Source organism: Moschus berezovskii, chromosome 2 (genome assembly GCF_049115385.1).
Source record: "Moschus berezovskii isolate FMDL1 chromosome 2, NW_MosBer_1.0, whole genome shotgun sequence".
Classification (NCBI taxonomy): Eukaryota; Metazoa; Chordata; class Mammalia; order Artiodactyla; family Moschidae; genus Moschus; species Moschus berezovskii.
In genome coordinates this window covers 130,019,333-130,043,311 of record NC_142461.1, presented here as the reverse complement: position 1 = coordinate 130,043,311, position 23,979 = coordinate 130,019,333, and the positions used below count along the sequence as shown (strand labels likewise).

At 38.5% G+C, this 23,979-nt stretch overlaps 1 protein-coding gene across 2 annotated transcripts in view; it reads right to left on the bottom strand.

The window, feature by feature from the left end:
* The window catches only part of ITGAV (integrin subunit alpha V), a 108,826-nt gene that overhangs the window by 58,463 nt on the left and 26,384 nt on the right, over positions 1-23,979 (bottom strand). For both annotated transcript variants that reach the window (XM_055398928.2, XM_055398929.2), the window contains exon 3: positions 801-892. In XM_055398928.2, coding sequence (XP_055254903.2) covers positions 801-892 — 92 coding nt within the window. The remainder of the gene's footprint in view (positions 1-800; positions 893-23,979) is intronic.

The following is a 23,979-nucleotide window of genomic DNA, read 5'->3' as shown; positions in this document are numbered from 1 at the left end:
CATAAGGAAAGGAGGTACTAGGGCATTTGAGTTATCAAAGCCACACTATTCCTAAACCTTGCTGGAGAGAAACAAATTCCCAGGGAACTACCAAGTGGGGCAGAAAAAATGTCCAATGTAGGAATGATGGTGAAAGTAGCAAAAGTCTATGAAGGGTGAAAGAGAAGGTATCCTTAGAAGGGGTTCAGTTCAGTTCAGTTCAGTCGCTCAGTCGTGTCCGACTCTTTGTGAGCCCATGAACTGCAGCACGCCAGGCCTCCCTGTCCATCACCAACTCCTGGAGTCCACCCAAATCCATGTCCATTGAGTCAGTGATGCCATCCAACCATCTCATCCTCTGTCGTCCCCTTCTCCTCCTGCCCCCAATCCCTCCCAGCATCAGGGTCTTTTCCAATGAGTCAGCTCTTTGCATCAGGTGGCCAAAGTATTGGGGTTTCGGCTTCAACATTAGTCCTTCTAATGAACACCCAGGACTGATCTGCTTTAGGATGGATTGGTTGGATCTCCTTACAGTCCAAGTGACTCTCAAGAGTCTTCTCCAACACCACAGTTCAAAAGCATCAATTCTTCAGTGCTCAGCTTTCTTTATAGCCCAACTCTCACATCCATACATGACCACTGGAAAAACCACAGCCTTGACTAGACGGACCTCTGTGGACAAAGTAATTAGAGCTATGTTATCGGAATAGACTCTGTCCCTGAGCACACTGAATTTTACTATCAGCTTTCAAACAGGAAACTTCCTGTGTTTTCACATAAATTGACTAAATTTAACCTGTGAGTAAATATGCAGAACTTACCAAAATTTTATCCTGTTTTGACCTCACAGATGCTCCAAACCACTGATGAGACTTAAACTCCAATGGATCATCCTTGGCATAATCTCTGTTGCCTAAAATAAAATAAAATTTAAAACATTTTTAAAATGCATGAGGGGTGAGAATCAAAATATGCTTTCTTTGTATAACAGAGTTTATTTCAACTCAGTGAGGTTTACAAATAGTATGCCTCTGATTAATCAACTTTGGCTACTTATTTCACACACTTTAAAACATTATATACTTTATACTTTCAACTAATCAGAAAAATAAAATGTAAGATGACCTGGAAGTGTCTCAGATTTGTTACTAGCCCTATCAATTATCATAATATAGATGTGTAAAAGCCACAATAAGTGAAATTTTCTGGTTACTAAATTATAAGATAATTAACTATTAAATACTTTCTGTATTCCCCAAAGTTCTTTCTGTAGTATAAAGATATTTCTGAAAATAGAAAGCTATGAAACACCTTTTCAGAACACCAGCAGTTAAAGAGTAAAGTAAAAGACTAAGATCTTGCAAATGACATTATACCATGAGTCAGAATTCAGGAGACATTATTTGGCTGGTACGAAAAAGAATTCAATTTGGCACACTACACGCAAACATTTATTTTTCAGCCTACATTATTGAAAAAATGATTTCCAGTATACCAAGTTCTCATAAAGCACGATAGATTTTAAAAGAAAAAGATGAAAATCTTTTCCACGAGAAAGTTCTGGATTGGCTCAATGAAAAAAAAATTACAGAAATAAATGGATAAAGTATTAGGAGAGACTATTCTTAAAGACTTAAAATCTACTTCCTTCTAAGTTAGTGCTTATGGTTATTCAATTCCATTCTGAGGACTTTTAAGATCAACTGAAGAATTATAAGTAATTAATGATCATTTCAATAATGCCAGACACTCCATAGGTAAGATGAAGGACATATTAGCTATACAATTCTTTGAACTTTTTTGTTCTTTTGCAAAAAACATAAATAATTTGTGGTCTCCAAAGACCACAAGGGGATCAACCAGTCCATTCTAAAGGAGATCAGTCCTGGGTGTTCACTGGAAGGACTGATGCTGAAGCTGAAACTCCAATACTTTGGCCACCTCATGCAACGAGCTAACTCACTGGAAAAGACCTTGGTGCTGGGAGGGATTGGGGGCAGGAGGAGAAGGGGAAAACAGAGGATGAGATGGCTGGATGGCATCACCGACTCGATGGACATGAGTTTGAGTAAACTCCAGGAATTGGTGACGGACAGGGAGGCCTGGCGTTCTGCGACTCATGGGATTGCAAAGAGTTGGACACAACTGAGCGACTGAACTGAAATGAACTGAACTGAACTGAAAGTCCTCTATCTGTAGTCTAAACACCACTCATTTTTGTCAGTGGCCACAAAGCAGCTTTTATTAGTAAAGGGAGGGAGGAAGGATGAATGAACTAACTAATATATGCCTTTTACCAAGTAAATCAAGGTTTCCCAACAGTGGTTGGTTTGCCTTTGATGCCGATGTTCACACGCCGACCTCACTGGGAACAAGACACATCAGTGACCTAAAGGTCCCCCAGCAGTCCATGAGCTCCCTTACATTTCCCATCCGCCCAGTCATGTTAGAGCCACACAACTCAGGTTAATCAATAAGTTAAGTCCAGAAGTGGCACGTGTTCCTTCCAGTTCAAGTCAGTTAAGAGTGGATGTGAGTTCAGTAGTCATCAAGTAAAGGCAAATCAAAACTACAATAAGGCGTCATCTCACACCAGAAGGCTATTATCAGATGTGGAGAAAAGGGAACCCTGATACACTGTTGGCTGGCAATGTAAATCGGTGCAGCCATTATGAAAAATGGTATGGAGGCTACATAAGAAATTAAAGATAGGACATTTATTGTATGATCCAGCAATTCCACTCTAGGCATATACCTGAAGGAAATATACCACTATCTTAAAGCAATGCCTGTACTCCCTTGTTCACTGAAGTATCATTAACAACAGTCAAGACATAGAAGCAACTTAAATGTGTATGGTCGAATGAATTTTTAAAAAAAAGAAAATACAGTCTACAGTTAAAATGGAATATTATTCAACCTTAAGAAAAAAAATCCTGCCATGTCCACCAATATGGTTGGATCTAGAAGGCATTATGTTAAGGGAAATAAGCCAGACACAGAAAAACAAATGCTTCATTATATCACTTATATGTGAAATCTCAAATTGTCATTTCATTTTAAAAAACAAAGCAAAACAAAAACAGTGGATATAAATTCTCCATGTTTTCTTTCTCCCATCTATGAAACTGAAAAGACTTGATGGTGTGGAATTCCTTAATGAAAGAAGCCATAGTTCAAGTTTCTAAACCATCAAAAACAGCCAAATGATCAATACAAGATGATGACATGAGCAAGAAATTTTCCTTTTTTAAGTGAGTAAGATCTGGGTACTTGTTTGAAGGAAAAAAAAACATGTTGTTACTGCAGTACAGCCTAGCACAGTTTCAGCAACATATATTCTAAAAACAAAACGCTAAAAATGGCCTGACCTACAACTGCAAAGAGGTTTTGCCCTTGGAAGAATTGGATTCAATTAATATTTTCTAGGATTTTAGCCATAAAATATATGATTACAAGTTATGTAATAGGATTTTTAAATATTCCACTGCAAGTTGAGTTCTCTCACTGGCTTTCTATTCTATTCTTTTCTACAAAGGAAATAAAGGCATCACCCCTCCCCTTACATTAATGAGAAATACAGTATGAACCTGAAACAGCTGGTGCTTAGAAGGATACACTTCCAGTCACTAACACTTGACACCATAAGAATCATGATAAACTCAGGTAAGCTTAGCCTGAGGGAACTGACTATGAACTTATGCATCTGAACAGAAAGCACAGCACGGTCACAACTGCTGCCTTCTACTTCTGCTTTTATTTAAAACAGCCTTTTCAGCAAGACCCTAAACATATCCAAGCAGAAGCAAAACTTTTCTGTATTTCTGTATTTTGTTCTTTCGTGAATCAAAGTACCACATTAGAGAGCTTCAACTCAAATTAATTCAAATTATGGCTCTATATAGTTCCTAATAAAACTTCAATTATAAAAAAATGCAGACCCAACATCACTATATTCTTGCAAATACAAGTATTCCTACCTAAAGACATCTGGTATAGCTTCCTCAAAAATGTCAATGTCATAAAAGACAAAAGAAAAACAGTAAGATTCAAGATTAAAAGAGAGCAATTAGACTTGGCAACCTAATGCAAGATGTGATCCTTGACTGACTCTTTCGTCTGAAGAAATTTTTCAAGTTACATAGGACTTTATTAGATAACCGTATTGTAATAATGACACATTTCTAGTCTGTGATGATGACAGTGCTTTGGTTATATAAGGTAAGGTCTTGGTTATGGGGAACTATCTGCTATGGGAAGTATTCTGGGGTAAAGTTTCACAATGTCTGCAAGAATGCTTGAATCTAGGTGAAGGGGATACTGTTCATTATATTACAGTTTCAAATTTTCTGTAAGTTTAAAATTTTGCAAAATAAAAGTACAGCAGTCAGCAAGTACAAATTGTATGTACTATAGGCCAACAACAGAATATTTTTTATTTCTCTTTTTTTGCACTCTTTATCATATTTACTCTAGGTTTCCCAGGTGGCGCTAATGGTGAGGAATCCACATGCCAGTACAGGAGATGCAGGTTCTATCTCTGGGTCACGAATGTCCCCTAGAGGAGGAAATGGCAACCCACTCCAGTGTTCTTGCCTGGAAAACTCCATGGACAGAGGAGCCTGGCAGGCTACAGTCCATGGACTCACAAAGAACTGGACATGACCAAGCATGCACACACACACACACATATACACACACTCTTACTCTAATAACACCATTAAAAGTATTATAAAACAAATGAAAAAAATAAACATGAAATAAAACCATATGCAAAGACAAATCTAAAGACCACAATCCTACCATGAAGAAACAAAACAGCCTCTGCTCATATTTTGGTATCTAGGAATACATGTATATTCTTTTATGTAAAATAGATATTTTAAGCCAGTATTAAAAAAACATGCAGAGAACAAGATGGCAGAGGAGTAGATGGACGTGGAGCACATCTCTCTCCACGGATACATCATACATCAGGAATACACCTTCAGACACAGAAATGCATGCAGAACACCAGCTGAGAGCGGACAGGAGTACCTGACCAGCAGAAAAGAATAGACAGAACCACGCAAAACTCGGTAGGATGAAGGAAGTAAGGGGAAAAGCAGGAGTGTTAGTAGGACTGGCCCTGCCCTCGGCGGGTGGGGGAACTGAAGCAGGGGTCTGATCCCCACATCAGGGCAACTGAGTCAGAGGAGAAACATTTAAGGCTGAGAGTGAAACAGCTGATCTGTGGCAACCTAAATGGAATGAGAATCAGACAGTCCTTGCCACAGCCATTCTGGCAGCTGGAGTTTAGGGATTGCAGAGCAATCCCAGGGTAAGGGCTGTCATTGACTGCAGAGAGATGGATTGAGGGGATGTGAGGGAGGAGACTGTGGTGGGAAATGCCTGTGGAAGAAAGCCAGGCAGCGGTGGAAGCAAGGTAATACTGCTGAGTCACACGTGTCACACGTACGGGGTGGAGCCATCACCATAGCCTCTCTCTCCCCACACACCAGCATCACAGCTGAACAATACAGAGACTGACCCATCAAATGCCTGATGCACTGAACTACAGAGCAGGACCCCACCCATGGGTGCCCCTTTTAAGTGCCTGACCCGCAGATCTAAAGAGTAGGACCTCAGTCGGGGGGCGGGGGGGCCCCTACTATGTGCCTGACGCGGCAAACAACAGAAGCCCCCAGGCAAGGGAGCCCTCTAAGTGCCTGACCGGGCAGAGCAAGGGAAAAAGACTGGCCCAAGAGGCCTTCTGATTGCCAGCTACAAGAGGCTTGAAAAAAAGGCTCTGATAGGGCCATAACTCCTGCGGTGGAGGCAGTCCCTGTCCCTGCACACTTGGCACCACGAGGGTCCCTGCAAGCCAAGCAGCTATGCCACCTTCTCGCTTAACTCTCACTGGGGCAGAGCTGACACAGGAAAAAAGTCTTGAATCTATGCTCACAGGGTCACTTTGGTAGTGTCCGACTCTTTGTGACCCTGTGGACTGCAGCGTGCCAGGCTTCTCTGTCAGGGGGGTTCTCCAGGCAAGAATACTGGAGCGTAGTGGCCAATACTGATTGCCATACCCTTCTAGAGCACTATATTTCCTACTGCCCTAGCCACCAACTCTCCTGAGTACCTGGTGATGACAGAACCCCTGCAACCCAAGCAGCTGCACCACCTCCACACCTGGCCCTCACTGGGGCAAACCCAAGCCCTCGAGGGCAGCCCCAGGAGCAAATCCCAGTGGATGACCCACATGCAGAGGTGGAAATAAAACCACAATTGAAAACCAGGGGCAGTGTGACTGAGGAAGAAGACCCAAAACCTTCCCACCAGGTGTACAAGCTGCAGATTAAATCCACTCAAATCAACTAGGCAGGCTCTGTGTCTACGCAATATATAAAAGGTCATTGAGAGCTCCCACAAAAGAAAACGCACTAGTTCTGATAGCTGCAGACATTGGGGGCAAGAACACAGAGGACGAGGACCAGATTAGAATCCGAGCTGCCCTCACAGCAGGTCCAGAGATCAGCACAGTGTTGGCGGGCATTCTGGGGAGGTGAGGGGGACTGCAACTCCCATCGAGGGAAAGGACTCTGACAGCAGTGACTCAAGAGGAACATTTATTATTCTTATGTTTCGACTTTTTCTGTAGACTGTTTGGATATTTTTTTTTCCTTTATTTCCCTCCCTCTGTTGTACTTGTCAACTTTATTGGCGCTATGAAATTAAGATTTTGAGCTTTTTTTCCCCTCAGTCACATTTTTTATTGCTGTGATAAGCCTCTGCCTCGGAGTTGGGCTTTTGCAGTTCTAGGGGGGTTTCCCTTTTTTCTTTTTTCTCTTTTTAATTTTAATTTTTTAAACCTATTATTACTTTTTCTAAATTTATTCTCTTGTTTGCTTTTTCCTACTCTTCTTTTCCCCTTGCACTTAACCTTTAATGTATATAAATCTTCTTTATATAGCTCTATTTAACTTTGCATATCTATTCTTTCCTTTCCTCTCAACATATTTGTTATTTTCATTGCTTTGTTTCCCAATTGTCACCTCACTTTAGTTTTGTTATCCAGTTTATGCTTTTCAGTTAATTTTGTCCTGGTAGATAAATTTTTTGTTCACCAGGCCAATCTATTGTACTTTATTTTTGTTGGACTGTTATAATTTTGCTTATGGGTGGATATGTATACATGTATATTCAGTCACACTTTTTATTATTGTTATAAACCTCTGCCTCTATGTTGGGCTTTTGCAGTTCTGTGGCGTTTTCCTCTTTTTTTCCTTTCTTCTTCAGTTTTTTTTCTTTTCTCTTTTTTATAATTTTAATTTTTTTAAACCTATTTTCTTCTTTCTACATGTATTTCTTTGTTTGCCTATCTACTGTTCTCTTCCCCTTGCAGTTAATCTTTATATAAATCTTCTTCATCTACCTCTATTTAACTTCTCTTTAGGCTCCTCTCAACATATTTGTTAGTTTTGCTTCCATTGCTTTATTCCCTACTTGGCACCTTACTTTAGTTTTCCACTTTGTGCTTTAGTTAGTTTTGTTCTTAACTGGTAAACACAATTTTTTATTTCCTTTGATTACCGGAGCAATCAATTGTACTTTTTGTTGGCCTGTTTTGACGTTGCTCATGGGTATATATGTATATGCGTATATCTCATTATTTTAATTATTATTTGCCTGATTTTGTAACTGCCATTTGTCTGGGTACATCTTTGGTTTCTTGTTTGGGGTATTTGTTTTAATCTCACTCAATGATGTAACAAACCACTTGTGGAATCTTTGTTCCTGACCAGAGATCAAGCCCTGAGCTTTTGGAGTGGGAGCACTGACTCCAAGACCCTAGACTACCAGAGAACTAACCCTAGGGAGTATCAAATAGTGAGAACTCACACAAAGGAAACCACTGGAATACAACACCCGGCATCATCCACCCACCAGTAGGACCCTGTGCAGGACACCTCATATAAACAACAAACAAAGCAATAATACAAACCCAATCATCAGCAGACAGGATTACCACCTCACTCAGTCTTGCCCATCAGAGGAAAAACAAACAAAAATTCAGCACAAGTCTTACCCTATACAAAGCTTACACAAACCACGGGACCAAACTTAGGAGGGCAGAAACCAAAAGGAAGAAAGAATTCAACCTTGAAGCCTGGGAAAAGGAGACCTAAAAAATAAGTTTAAAAAAATAATGAAAAGGTAGAGAAATACTACACAAATGAAGGAATAAACTAGACACACAGAAGTCCAAATAAATGAAGAGAAAATAGGCAAACTCCCTGAAAAAGAATTCAGGATAATGATAGTAAAGATGATCAAAAACCTTGAAATCAAAATGGAGAAAATGCAAGAATCAATTAACAAAGACCTAGAATTATTAAAAAGTAAACATACAGACACAACACAATTACTGAAATTAAAAATACTCTAGAAGGAATCAATAGCAGAATATCTTAAGCAGAAGAATGAATAAGTGAGCTGGAAGTTAAAATGGTAGAAATAACTTCTGAAGAGCAGAATAAAGTAAAAAGAATGAAAAGAACTCAGGATAGTCTCAGAGACCTCTGGGACAATATCAAATGCACCAACATTCGAATTGTAGGGGTCCCAGAAGAAGAAGAGAAAAAGAAAAGGTATGAGAAAATTTTTGAAGAGTTGAAAATTTCCCCAACATGGAAAAGGAAATAGTCAATCAAGTCCAAGAGGCGCAAATAGTCCCATACAGCATAAACCCGAGGAGAAACATACCAAGACACATACTAATCAAACTAACAAAGACTAAACACAGAGAAAGACTATTAAAAGCAGCAAGGGAAAAGCAACGAGTAACATACAAGGGAAACCGCATATGCTTAACAGCTGATCTTTCAGCACAAACTCTGCAGGCCAAAAGGGAATGGCAGGATATACTTAAAGTACTGAAAGGGAAAAATCTGCAACCAAGATCACTCTACCAGGCAAGGATCTCATTCAAAATTGATGGAGAAATCAAAAGCTTTTCAGACAAGCAAAAGTTAAAGAGAGTTCAGTATTACAAAACCAGTTTTACAACAAATGTTAAAGGGAGTTATATAGTCAAGAGATACAAGAGAAGAAAAAAAATGTACAAAACCAACCCCAAATAATTAAGAAAATGACACTAGGAACATATATATCAATGCTAAGCTGCTAAGTCACTTCAGTCGTGTCCGACTCTGTGTGACCCCATAGACGGAAGCCCACCAGGCTCCCCTGTCCCTGGGATTCTCCAGGCAAGGACACTGGAGTGGGTTGCCATTTCCCTCTCCAAAGTGTGAAAGTGAAAAGTGAAAGTGAAGTCGCTCAGTCATGTCCGACCCCTAGCAACCCCATGGACTGCAGCCCACCAGGCTCCTCCATCCATGGGATTTTCCAGGCAAGAGTACTGGAGTGGCTTGCCATTGCCTTCTCCAATATTAAAGTAATTATATATCAATAATTACTTTAAATGTAAATGGATTAAACGTTCCAATCAAAAGACACAGATTGGCTGAATGGATATAAAAACAAGACCCACATATATGCTGTCTACAAGAAACCAACTTCAGACCTAAAGGCACACAGAGACTGAAAGTGAGAGGATGGGAAAATGTGTTCCATGCAAATGGGAAGCAAAAGAAAGCTGGAGTAGCAATCCTCATATCAGACAAAATAAACCTTAAAATAAAGAAGATTACAAGAGATAAGGAAGGACACTACATAATGATTAAGGGATCAATCCAAGAGGAAGACATAACAATTGTAAATATCTATGCACTCAACATTGGAGCACCTCAATACATAAGACAAACATAATAAATACATGAGACATAAAAGGAGAAACTGACAGTAACACAATACTAGTAGGAGACTTTAACACCCCACTCTCACAATGGACAGATCATCAAAACAGAAAATTAATGAGGAAACACAAGTCTTAAATGATACATTAGAAGAGCTGGATCTCATTGACATCTTCAGGACATTCCATCCAAATGCAGAAGAATACACCTTCTTCTCAAGTGCACGTGGAACATTCTCCAGGATAGACCACATCTTGGGCCACAAATCAAACCTTAGTAAACTTAAGAAAACTGAGATCATATCAAGCATCTTCTTTGATCACAACACTATGAGACTAGGTATCAATTACAAGAAAAAAACTGCAAGAAACACAAACACATGCAGATTAAAAAACATGCTTCTAAATAACCAACAGGTTACTGAAGACATCAAAGGGGAAATCAAAAAATTTCTAGAAACAAATGACAATGAAAACACAACAACTGAAAACTTATGGGATGCAGCAAAAGCAGTTCTAAGTAAACAGTTTACAGCAATACAATCCTACCTAAGAAACAAAAACATCAAATAGACAACCTAACTTTACACCTAAAACAACTATTGAAAAGAAGAACAAAACCCCCCCAAAATTTGTAGAAGGAAAGAAATCATAAAGATCCGATCAGAAATAAATGAAAAAGAAATGAAAGAATAGTAAAGATTAATAAAACTAAAAGCTGGTTCTTTGAGAAGACAAACAAAATTGACAAACCTTTAGCCAGACTCATCAAGAAAAAAAGTGAGAAGAATCAAATCAACAAAATTAGAAATGAAAAAGAAGAGGTTACAACAGACAATGCAGAAATATAAAGGATTATAAGAGCCTATTATTAACAACTATATGGCAATAAAATGGATAACCTGGAAGAAATAGATTATTAGAAAAGCTCAATCTTTCATGACTGAACCAGGAAGAAATAGAAATTATGAACAACCCAATTACAAGCACTGAAATTGAAGCTGTGATCAAAAATCTCCCCCAAACAAAAGCCAGATGGCTTCATAGGAGAATTCTGCCAAACACTTAGAGAAAAGCTAATGCCTATCCTTCTAAAACTCTTTCAAAAAATTGCAGAGGAAGGAACACTTCCAAACTCATTCTACAAGGCCACCATCATCCTGATACCAAAGCCAGACAAAGACAAAATGAAAAGAAGAAAACTACACGCCAATATCGCTGATGAACATGCATGCAAAAATCCTCAACAAAATTTTAGCAAACAGAATTCAGCAACACGTCAAAAAGCTCATACACCATGATCAAGTTGGGTTTATTCCTGGGATACAAGGATTCTTCAATATACACAAGTCAATCAAGGTGACACACCATATTAACAAACTGAAAGATAAAAACCATATGATAATCTCAATAGATGAGGGAAAAGCCTTTGACAAAATTCAGCACCCATTTATGATCAAAACTCTTCAAAAAATGGGCATAGAAGGAACCTACCTCAACATAATAAAGGCCATATATGATAAGCCCACAGCAAACATTATTTTCAATGGTGAGAAAATGAAAGCATTTCCCTTAAGAACAGGAATAAGACAGGGGTGTACACTTTCACCACTATTATTCAACATGGTTCTGGAAGTCCTAGCTTCAGCAATCAGAGAAGAAAGAGAAATTAAAAAATCTGGATTGGAAAAGAAGTAAAGCTCTCACTGTTTGTAGATGACATGATACCGTACATAGAAAACCCTAAAGATACTATCAGAAAATTACTAGAGCTAATCAGTGAATTTAGCAAAGTTGCAGGATATAAAATCAATACACAGAAATCTCTTGCATTTCTATATACTAACAATGAAAAATCAGAAAGAGAAATTAAGGAATCAATCCCATTCACCACTGCAACAAAAACAATTCAATATCTAGGAATAAACTTACCTAAGGAGACAAAAGAACTGTACACAGAAAATTATAAGACACTAAAGAAAGAAATCAAAGACAACATAAACAGATGGAGAGATACTGCATGTTCCTGGGTAGGAAGAATCAATATTGTGAAAATGACTATACTACCAAATGCAATCTACAGATTCAGTGTGACCCCTATCAAATTACCAATGGCATTTTTCACAGAACTAGAACAAAAAAATTCACAATTCATATGGAAACACAAAAGACCCTGAATAGCCAAAGCAGTCATGAGAAAGAAGAATGGAGCAGGAGGAATCAACCTTCGGGATTTCAGATTGTACTACAAAGCTACAGTCATCAAGACGGTATGGTACCAGCACAAAAACGGAAATATAGACCAGGTATGGTACCAGCACAAAAACAGAAATATAGACCAATGGAACAAGATAGAAAGCCCAGAAATAAACCCATGCACCTATGGGTACCTTATTTTTGACAAAGGAGGCAAGAATATACAAGGGGGCAAAGACAGCCTCTTCAATAAATGGTGCTGGGAAAACTAGACAGCTACAGGTAAAAGAATGAAATTAGAACACTTCCTAACACCATACACAAAGATAAGCTCTAAATGGATTAAAGACCTAAATGTAAGATGAGAAACTCTTAGAGGAAAACACAGAACACTCGATGACATAAATCAAAGCAAGATTCTCTATGCCCCACCTCCTAGAGTAATGGAAATAAAACAAAAGTAAACAAGTGGGATCTGATTAAACTTAAAAGCTTTTGCACAACAAAGGAAACTATAAGCAAGGTGAAAAGACAACCCTCGGAATAGGAGAAAATAATAGCAAATGAAACAACTGACAAAGGATTAACTTCCAAAATATACAAGCAACTCATACAACTCAACACCAGAAAAACAAACAACCTAATCAAAAAGTGGGAAAAAGACCTCAACAGACATTTCTCCAAAGAATTCATACAGATGGCTAACAAACACATGAAAAGATGCTCAACATTGCTCATTATTAGAAAAATGCAAATCAAAACTACAATGAGATATCACCTCACACCAGTCAGAATGGCCATCATCAAAAAGTCTACAAACAATAAATGCTGGAGAGGGTGTGGAGAAAAGGAAACACTCTTGCACTGTTAGTGGGAATGTAAACTGAAAGAGCCACTATGGAAGATGGTATGGAGACTCCTTAAAAAACTAGGAATAAAACCACCATTCAGCTCAGTTCAGTTCAGTCGCTCAGTCATGTCCAAATCTCTGAGACCCCATGAATCACAAGCACGCCAGGCCTCCCTGTCCATCACCAAATCCTGGAGTTCACTCAAACTCATGTCCACAGAGTCGGTGATGCCATCCAGCCATCTCATTCTCTGTCGTCCCCTTCTCCTCCCACCCCCAATCCCTCCCAGCATCAGACTCTTTTCCAGTGAGTCAACTCCTCGCATGAGGTGGCAAAAGTATTGCAGTTTCAGCTTTAGCATCAGTCCTTCCAATGAACACCCAGGATTGATCTCCTCTAGAATGGACTGGTTGGATCTCCTTGCAGTCCAAGGGACTCTCAAGAGTCTTCTCCAGCACCATAGTTCAAAAGCATCAATTCTTCGGCCATCAGCTTTCTTCACAAAACCACCATATGACCCAGCAATCCCACTACTAGGCATATACCCTGAGGAAATGAAAATTGAAAAAGACACATGTATCCCATTGTTCAGTCCAGCACTATTTACAACAACTAGAACATGGAAGCAACCTAGATGTCCATCAACAGATGAGTGGATAAAGAAGTCGTGGTATGTATACACAATGGAATATTACTCAGCCACAAAAGGGAACACATTTGAGTCAGTTCTGATGAGGTGGATGAACCTAGAATCTATTATACAGAGTGAAGTCAGTCAGAAAGAGAAAGAAAAACATCGTATTCTAACGCACATATACAGAATCTAGAGAAGTGGTACTGAAGAATTTACAGGGCAGCAAAGGAGAAACAGAGAATAGACTTATGGACATGGGGAGAGGGGAGGAGAGGGTGAGATGTATGGAAAGAGTAACACGGAAACTTACATTCCCATATGTAAAATAGATAGCCAACAGGAACTTGTTATACGGCTCAGGAAACCCACAGGGCTCTGTATCGACCTAGAGGGGTGGGATGGGGAGGGAGATGGGAGGGAAGTTCAAAAGGGAGGGGATACTGATGCTGAAGCTGAAGCTCCAATACTTTGGCCACCTCATGTGACGAGTTGACTCACTGAAAAAGACTCTGATGCTAGGAGGGATTGGGGGTGGGAGGAGACGGGGACGACAGAGAATGAGATGGCTGGATGGCATCACCGACTCGATGGACATGAGCTTGAGTGAACTCCGGGAGTTGGTGATGGACAGGGAGGCCTGGCGTGCTGTGATTCATGGGGTCGCAAAGAGTTGGACACGACTGAGCAACTGAACTGAACTGAACTGATGGCTGATTCATGCTGAGGTTCGACAGAAAACAACAAAATTCTGTAAAGCAATTATCCTTCAATAAAAAAATAAAAGGTTAAAAAAACATTCTATTATTCTATATAAATGTATATACTTTTTTCCATGTCACATGTCAATAAAAGTAGACTTATAGCACCATTTTCATTGCTGTGTACTACATCATACAGCTGCACAGCAGTTTAAGCCACCCCTTACATCTCCTTAAGTTTAATGTTCAGTAACATCTGTATTTTTATTTAAGAGACTTACATATTCCCTCAAAGTCACATCCACTTCCTCTTGAATTTCAAGAAGCTCAGCATAAGCAAACGGAGCATGAGCTCATTCCTAAGTGAAGATCATTCCTAAATGAAGATTCCTAATCCTTCTGGAAAATGGAATGTAATATAGAATATTATTCTAACGGATAAAGTTTTATTAAGTTTCCCAGATAAACTTATTCTTATATGTAGGAGTTCCCTTACTCCGAGCCTCTCATCCCTTATACAAACCCCACTCATTCCCACCTGTAGGCCTTTTTACCCAAGGCCCTCTGACCTGGAATACCTTATTCCTTCCATGTTTGATCCAAACCCTAACTGAAAATTCAGTCGCAACCATCCATGACTCTAACACATGATGAAATGGTAGTCTTCCCTGAAGGAAGTATCTGACACACAGAGACCAATCATGGGAACAAGTAACTACAGTGGAGTGATGGCAAGGGAGTGTCAACAGCACTGGGAAAGGGTGGCAGCGTACAGGGGAGGGGTATGCTTTCTGGGTCAAGAGAAAACCCTGTGCAAAGAAATAGAGCAATGGGTATTCTTGGATTCTTAGAGACTCGTGAGTTGTTCACTGTGACTAGAGAAAAGGGTTTCTAGGTGGTCAAGAGCTTTCACACAATGCTCAGAATGGGCTGCATGGTATTTTTCAATTGCCCTCTGTGCTGAGCAATTTTTCTTCAATTATACTCCTGAAAGATGGAAGAGAAGTTTTCTCTGTAAAATGATACCAATTCTCTTCCTACTACTTTGAAAAACTGCCTCCATATATATATTTTCCCCTAAACAAATGGACATTTCTCTAAATTTGTTAAGTGGTAGCACAGGACACTGCAATGCACTGTTAAGTAATATGTGTTTCTCATTGCTACTATGTTCTGTGTCCTATTTAAAAAAAAAAAACTCTTATAGCACCCTTGCCATTATGATTATGGATATCTGCTTTTGTGGACACCAGGTTAAGCTTAAGCTAAAAAATGTCCAAGAAAATAAGTATTACATATATTTCAATTTTATTTTTATCATCAAGTATTATAGTACACAAAAATCCACAGTTCTTTCCAATATGGCAAGCAATTTGCCCACAGGATTTTAAAAAAATAAGAAACACCAGTCAAAGGGAAAAAAGCATCAGGCAATACGGCTTTATTATTATTATTATTAAAAAGCACATTTGAAAAGCCTGGCGCTTATTTCAAACTTAGATATGCCCCAAGACAATAATTACATCTTAAGGCATCAAGTTACTAACTGTATTTTCAATTACATTACCACACAAAAGAAGTCAAATATATTTGGCTATAATGTATCGGCATGCATTAACATCTAAAACTTAAGTCACAGTTTTCCAAAAAATATGTATTAATATCACCCATTGCTTTGAATGCCTTCAGCTTCAACAGGTTCACAACCTCAAATTACCATTTCTTTAAGAAGTTTGCTCAATGGGAAGTTCTTTACCAATCAGAACTATTTTTTTTTTTTTTTTTTCAGAAACCAGGTCTTAAAACACCTAATTCAATCTCAGGCAGAAGTTTAACTCAGATAAAGTGTGAACAGAATTGAGTGGGGAGAAAGAAAAGGAAAGCCTGCTCTCCAAACACACTGACAAGAAGTTCATTCATGACCTGGCTGAAATTGGCAGCTAATCCCGGGCACATGAGAGAAGTAAATATTTTGAGTAATGGCCCTGAGTCACCATTTCGAGTGATGCCGGAACTCCCCAGGCTTCTTGGACCATGCCACCAACCTTGAAAGGGAAATCTAATACAGACAAACTGCAGAAATTCCAGTGCTGGAGGGAATGCTACCTCAGGCAACAGTCAAGAAAGAACAACGATTTCTGTCCACAGTTCTGTAAAACCCCTTGGAATATTAGCTCTGATCTCCCAAGCAAATTAAAAGGAAAAAGAAAATCTCATGCAATAGCAAAAGTGAGAATAAACTGCCCCATATTATGTAAATTAAGACTCAATACTGTCACTTTCAAAAATGCAAAGGAAAATGTTGCCAGAGAGTCCGGAAGTTAATTAGCAAGTACATCACCTGAGACTTGAAAATTTACTGTCTATTTTGGTTGGCTTTTGAACTTGTCATTGCACTTTTTCAGACTTCCATGATTGAGGACTTCAGCACAGAAGCATACTGAACAACACAAACTGTCATAGCTTTAGAGTTTGCCTGCTGATTATAGTAACCAACACTTTTTTTTTCCCTCATTTCCTCCAAGTGTTTGAAAAGACACTGTTCAACTTTCAGGAGAATCAGAATTATTTTTAAGACAAAGTCACCTTATCACCCTGAAACTACATTTTGTTTCTTCTTTTCATGCCTAAAGAATATCCTTGGGAACAATAAGATTATGTCACCTTTTCTGAAAAGGCCAAAGGCAAGAAGAATGTCAAAGCATTAGAAAAGCAAACCAATGAAGTCCTATTTCGAAGTTATCTGTGTATTCAGTCATTTAGTTTGTTACTTTACAAATAATGTAATGATGTGGGTCCTCAGAGAGCTTACATTTTGCCCTTAAAAAGTGGCTATTAAAAAAATATAACGTACAGTATGGTGACTTTATTACAGTTAATAGTAACATACTGCATATTTGAAAGTTGCTAAAAGGGTAAATTTCAAAAGTTCTTACTACAAGAAAAAAATATTTTGAAACTGTATATGATAATGGATGTTAATTAGACTTATTATGGTCAACATGTAGTAATATACACAAATATCAAATCATTATATTGTACACCTGAAACTAATATGTCAATTATACCTCAATTAAAAACAATAATGCCACTTCATATTCACCGTTTAATGAGACAGACAATTTGGAGTCTTCCTTAAGTAGCTTTTCACCTCAAACATCACTTTTGTTCAGTCATGTTTCCTGTAACAAATCTGTCTCAAAGAAAAATCTCCCAATATGGCTTGCTTATTTATGTGAAAATTAACAGGATAGAGAAAGAAATCTCTTTGATCATTCAGTTAAATAAATAAATCATGGGCAATTCCTATGTCTAAATGCATGGAGTATAACAGTTAAATGAGACAGATAAGATCCCTGCTTTCAAGGGAGAGAAATAATAACCAATTACATAAGATATTTTCAGACAAATACTATAAAAGAAATATGAAAGAAAATGAAGTAATCAGACAGCTGCTGACTGACTGTATAAGGAAGATAATACTATTGAGAAATAATGTATTTTATTGATTCAAAGTTGCAAATATTCAGATATCAACATCTTTGAAATATGAATGTGTATTACAGTCAATGGCAACATAATCATAATTAGCAGCATTTTTTAGTAGTACCTAATGAGCACATTTTAATATCAATGGGGGTGCAAATGGGCAGTGACTGATAATGAACATGAGGTTTCTTTATAGAGGGTGATAGAAATGCTCTGGAATTCAATTTTAATAATATCTGCAAAACGCTATAAATATGTAAAATTATATCTCAATATTGTTCCTAAAAAATGACAAACTTCTCAGGCAGAAAAGCAGCTGCCGCACAACAGAAATGTATATGCGTAATACTTTTCAAAATCAACAAAAAAACAGACATATCAGTAGGGAAACAGACCAAGAATACGAATAGACAATACAAAACAAAAACACAGAAGGAGCTAATAAACATAGCTTAACCTAATATGAAATTAAAAGACGCTTACTCCTTGGAAGGAAAGTTATGACCAACCTAGATAGCATATTAAAAAGCAGAGACATTACTTTGCCAACAAAGGTTCGTCTAGTCAAGGCTATGGTTTTTCCAGTGGTCACGTATGGATGTGAGAGTTGGACTGTGAAGAAAGCTGAGCACCAAAGAATTGATGCTTTTGAACTGTGGTGTTGGAGAAGACTCGTCCCTTGGACTGCAAGGAGATCCAACCAGTCCATTCTAAAGGAGATCAGTCCTGGGTGTTCATTGGAAGGACTGATGCTAAAGCTGAAACTGCAATACTTTTGCCACCTCATGCGAAGAGTTGACTCACTGGAAAAGACTCTGATGTTGGGAGGGATTGGGGGCAGGAGGAGAAGGGGACAACAGAGAATGAGATGGCTGGATGGCATGACCGACTCGATGGACATGAGTTTGAGTGAACTCCGGGAGTTGGTGATGAACAGGGAGGCCTGGCGTGCTGTAATTCATGGGGTCGCAAAGAGTCGGACACAACTGAGCAACTGAACTGAACTGAACTGAATATGACTTAACCTTGCTAGAAATCAGAAATGCAAATTGTTGTTGTTCAGTCGCCAAGTCATGTCCGACTCTTTGCCACCCCATGAACTGCAGGATGTCAGGCTTCCCCGTCCCTCACCATCTCCTGGAGTTTGCCCAAGTTCATGTCCATTGACTCAGTGATGCCATCCAACCATCTCAATCTCTGTCACCCTCTTCTCCTTCTGCTTTCAATCTTAACCAGCATCAGAGTCATTTCCAATGAGTCAGCTGTTCACATCAGTGGCCAAAGTACTGGAGCTTCAGCATCATTCCTTCCAAAGAGTATTCAAGGTTGATTTAAGATTGACTGGTCTGATCTCCTTGCTTTTCAAGGGACTCTCAAGAGTCTTCTTCAGCACCACAATTTGAAAGTATCGATTCTTCGGCACTCTGCCTTATTTATTGTCCAGGTCTCACATCCGTACATGACTACTGGAAAGATCATAGCCTTGACTATATGGACCGTTGTCAGCAAAGTGATACCTTTGCTTTTTAACACACTGTCTATGTTTGTCATAGCTTTCCTGCCAAGAAGCAACTGTTTTCTAATTTCATGGCTGCAGTCACCGTCCACAGTGATTTTAGAGCCCAAGAAGAGGAAATCTGTCACTGTTTCCACCTTTTCCGCTTCTATTTGCCATGAAGTGATGGGACCAGATGCCATGATCTTAGTTTTTTTAACATTGAGTTTTAAGCTGGCTTTTTCACTCTCCTCCTTCATCAAGAGTCTCTTTAATTCCTCTTTGCTTTCTCCCATACTACTTTAGAGTAGTATCATCCGCATATCTGAGGTGGCTGATATTTCTCCTGGCAATCTTGATTCCAGCTTGTAACTTATCCAGCCCGGCATTTCTCACGTTGTGTTCTGTGTATAAGTTAAATAAACAGGGGGACAATAAACAGTCTTGTACTCCTTTCTCAATACTGAACCAATCAGTTGTTCCATACAGGGTTCTAACTTTCAGTTCTTGACCTGCATACAGGTTTCTCAGGAGACAGGTAAGATGGTCTGGTATTCCCATCTCTGTAAGAGTTTTCCACAGTTTTCTATGATCCACACAGTCAAAGGCTTTAGCACAGTCAATGGAACAGAGGTAGATGTTTTTCTGGAATTGCTTTGCTTTCTCTATGATCCAGCGAATGTTGGCAATTTGATCTCTGCTTCCCCTGCCTTTTAAACCCAGCTTAAACATCTGGACATTTTCAGTTCATGCACATGTTGAAGCCTAGCTTGGAGGGTTTTGAACAAAGCCTTACTAGCATGGGAGATGAGTGCAATTGTCTGGTAGTTTGAACATTCTTTAGTACTGCCCTTCTTAGGAACTGGGATGAAGACTGGCCTTTGTTGACATATTGAGTGCAGTACTTTAACAGCATCATCTTTCAGGATTTTAAATAGCTCTGCTGGAATTCCATCACCTCCACTAGCTCTATTGACAAAAGTGCTTCCTAACGCCCACTTGACTTTATACTCCAGAAAGTCTGGCTCTGGGTGAATGACCACACCATCGTGGTTATCCAGGTCATTAAGATCTTTTTTGTACAGTCCTTCTGTGTATTCTTTCCATCTCTTCTTGATCTCTTCTGCTCCTATAAGGTCTTTATCATTTCTGTGCTTTATTGTACCCATCTTTGGATGAAATGTTCCTTTGATATTTCAAATTTTCTTGAAGAGATCTCTAGTCTTACCCTTTCTGTTGTTTTCCTCTATTTCTTTGCACTGTTCTTTGAAGAAGGCCTTCTTATCTCTCCTTGCTGTCCTCTGGAACTCTGAATTTAGTTCGGTGTGTGCTGTGCTAAGCTGCTTCAGTCATGTCCAACTCTTTGTGACCCTATGGATATGGAGCCTGCCAGGCTCCTCTGTCCATGAGATTCTCCAGGCAAGAATACTAGTGGGCTGCAATGCCCTTCTCCAGGAGATTTCCCCAACCCAGGGATTGAACCCGAGTAGTCTCCTTTATTGGCAGGTGAGTTCTTTACCACTATCGCCACCTGGGAAGTTGAGTGTGCCTTTCCCTTTCTCCCTTGCTTTTCACTTCTCTTCTTTCCTCAGCTATTTGTAAAGCTTTGCCTTCCTGCGTTTCTTTTTCTTTGGGATGATTTTGTTTGCTGCCATCTCACTAGAAAAGTGAGAGAAAAGCCTTACCCTCACTAGAAGCTAACTTCACTTAACCTCTTTTCATGAGAAAGATTTAACCTCCCTAGAAATAAGAAATGCAAATTAAAACAATTTGCTTAATCTGCCAGACTAAGAAAGATTATATCAAGTTTGGTTTAGAGATAAGTTTTATGAATGTTTTCCTACTTCATAAATGTGTATCAAGTATCTGTTAAAGGTAGCTTCCCTGGTCGCTCCCTGGTAAAGAACCCATCTGCCAAGCAGGAAACGTGGATTCAATCTCTGGTTCAGGAAGGTCCTCCTGCAGAAGGAAATGGCAACCCACTCCAGTTTTCTTGCTTAGGAAATCCCATGGACAGAGGAGCCTGGTAGGCTACAGTCCATGGAGTCACAAAAGAGTTGGACACGACTTAACAACTAAATAACAACAACGTGTTAAAAACACACATCCCTCTTATTTCCAAATTTCATTTTTAGAAATTAACCCTAAATAAATAATTTAAAAGAACAAAAACATAATAAACATGTTCAAAGCATTGTTATAATAGTTTAAAAAAAAGCTAAGAAATCTATCTACAACACAATAGGAGATAAATTGAGTAAGCTATAATTTTACATATTTATATGTACACAGTTGTGCACACACACACACACAGTATATATACAAAGGCCACAAGGTACATACACAAGCATGTTATACACACACAACCAAACATATCCTATAGCTACTGATTTCCTCAGTGGTAGGATTTGGGAGATTTGCTTTTCTTTTTGCCCTTTGGAGTTTTCTCATTTTTTTTCAATCAATGAATATGTATTGTTTGCATGTTTCAAAAAGTGAAAAAAAAGTAGTGTGGGTATGTATTCAAAAACCTTCACATACAAAAGCTCTGTTAGGAGCTTATATATCCCCTTTTAATTAACTTAAGGTTTACATTTTTGTCTTCCACACATAGAGTTTTAGCTCGTGAAATTCAAAAACATTTAAGTTGAACAAGCTCTCCTAGCAATTTTTATAAGCATTATTCTTCATATAGTCAGTAAACATTATATTTCCTAGTACTCAAACTACTGGAGTAGAATGCTGTGAAAAATAATTCATTAAAAAAAAAACTGAAACTCTAGATTATTACTGATGACCAAAATGGAGGTTAATAAACTTCTTTGACTAAGAAAACACAGTTTCTTAATATAAGAAACTCTGGAAGACAATATGCAATGGTTATACTTTAGTATTAATGAAAGAATGATTTGCTTTATAAACTTTAAAGTGTCTTTAAATGTTTCTAAAAGCGTAATTGTACTGACTTTAAAATGACAACAGATAAAGATCTCTAAATCCAGTGTTTGGGGCCAAAGACTACTGAAAAACTAATCAATTGTGAATGTAAAAATAAAGCATGGTCTACGAACATGAGCAAGTATTACTAATTTACACAGAGCTATCCAAGAATATCTTTTATATATATCAGGTACAGTTGTTTTTCAAAAGCAAACAAGAAGTGTCAGAAAAGTAGAGCCAGAAGAAAATATGATAAAGCTCATTTCACTGGGGATTGGTATTTATTTACTGACTGATTTATTACCATCATGGGGAACAGAGAATCAAAATGTCCCTCTCCTTCCATGAGTAATTCTGATGCTTCTGATGGAGCCAGCACAAAGAATACAGGCCCTTTGAAAACACCCAGTGCTCGATCAATGCTGGTTTGTTTCCTCCTAGAGATGAGAAGGAAATGATCCTGAAAGTGTCTAACATTTTAAAACAAAAACTCTTTACCAAAGATTAAAAAAACAAAAGTCACCGTTAAGTCTTAAAATAATGGGGACGAGTCAGGTCCAAACGGGCTGGGAAGAGGATGGTCTTTAAAGGACTGTATGTACTCAGCTTCAGCAAAATATTTAAAGTGTTAAAACACCAACTAACTGCATGAATGTTAGTCAACTAGTAAAAAAACAATTGGATTAACTGATTTCTAGGTTGTCTGCCAGTTCTTCAATTGTGTAATTCTCTACTGGGGAACAATAGAGTATATCAGGAGAAACAGGTTCATTAAAAAACAACGTATGTGAATAAACACATATGTTTAGTGAATAGACACACTAAACAAAAAGTGAAAAAACACACATGCATGTAATTCTTCAGTATAAACTTATTTTGTATTAACAAGGGAAGGGATTCTATTTTCTCCGTGTTTTTTAACTTTCTCATTTGCAGGACTATTGCACCTGGACAGGTATCTTGACACCACTCTGAAAGACAGAAAATCCACTAGGAGGACAAAGGCAAACAGGCCAGTTTTGAGTCAGCCTGATTGTTTTAACTGCAGTGAGTTGGCAACTGTATGACACAGAGGCCAGAGAGGAGCTCAGTTTTCTATTTTCTATTAAATACGAAGCATAGTAGCTTTCAGAAAATACTCCACAGCATTTTTCTTGACTGGAAAATTGGCATAGCCAGAGTTTGCCCTCAGTCTACACAGCCAAGTCCTTCTGGGAACAGGTGCTAAGTGTTCCAGAAAGTCATTTGGGTGGAGGGCAATGACCTTATGACCTTCTTTAGGACAGACATTGTTGGTGAGAGGTGCCACCAATTCACTGAATGTGGGACATAAGTGTAGGTGCTTCTCCTTCTGTAAGAGATGTATTTAACAAATCATGCAGGCAAGTCCACATTTCTAAACAAAGAGACATCGATGGTGCTACATGTTCTCCTCTGTCAGGGCTCATCATCTGTTTAACTTTTGAGAAAAGATTTACTATTATGAAAACTGGGCAATGGTCAATCTGTCAGTAACATCTGCTTCCTGAAAAAGCAAAGCATGTTGCAAGGAGATTTTCCTAGATGTTATCATAAGAGGTTACAACACAGACTAAGATATAATCCAGTTAAGGATATCCACAGTATCTTTATTTTATTCCTTTTCCATAATCATTCACTTCCCCACAGCTGCAGTATGAGCATGATGTCAACTATCCTTTCTTCATTTGTATACTGCTTCATCATTTATGAAGAATGATAAAGACATTCTTCACAGACATTATCTCATTTGATCCACATACAAGTTTGAGGCGTAGGGCTTAGGCTTCTTTGACAAATGGGAAAATTTGAGGCTGGCAAACTTGAATCACTTGCCCAAGGTCACATCTAGTGAGTGTCAGGACATGAATTTGAGCTTTCAC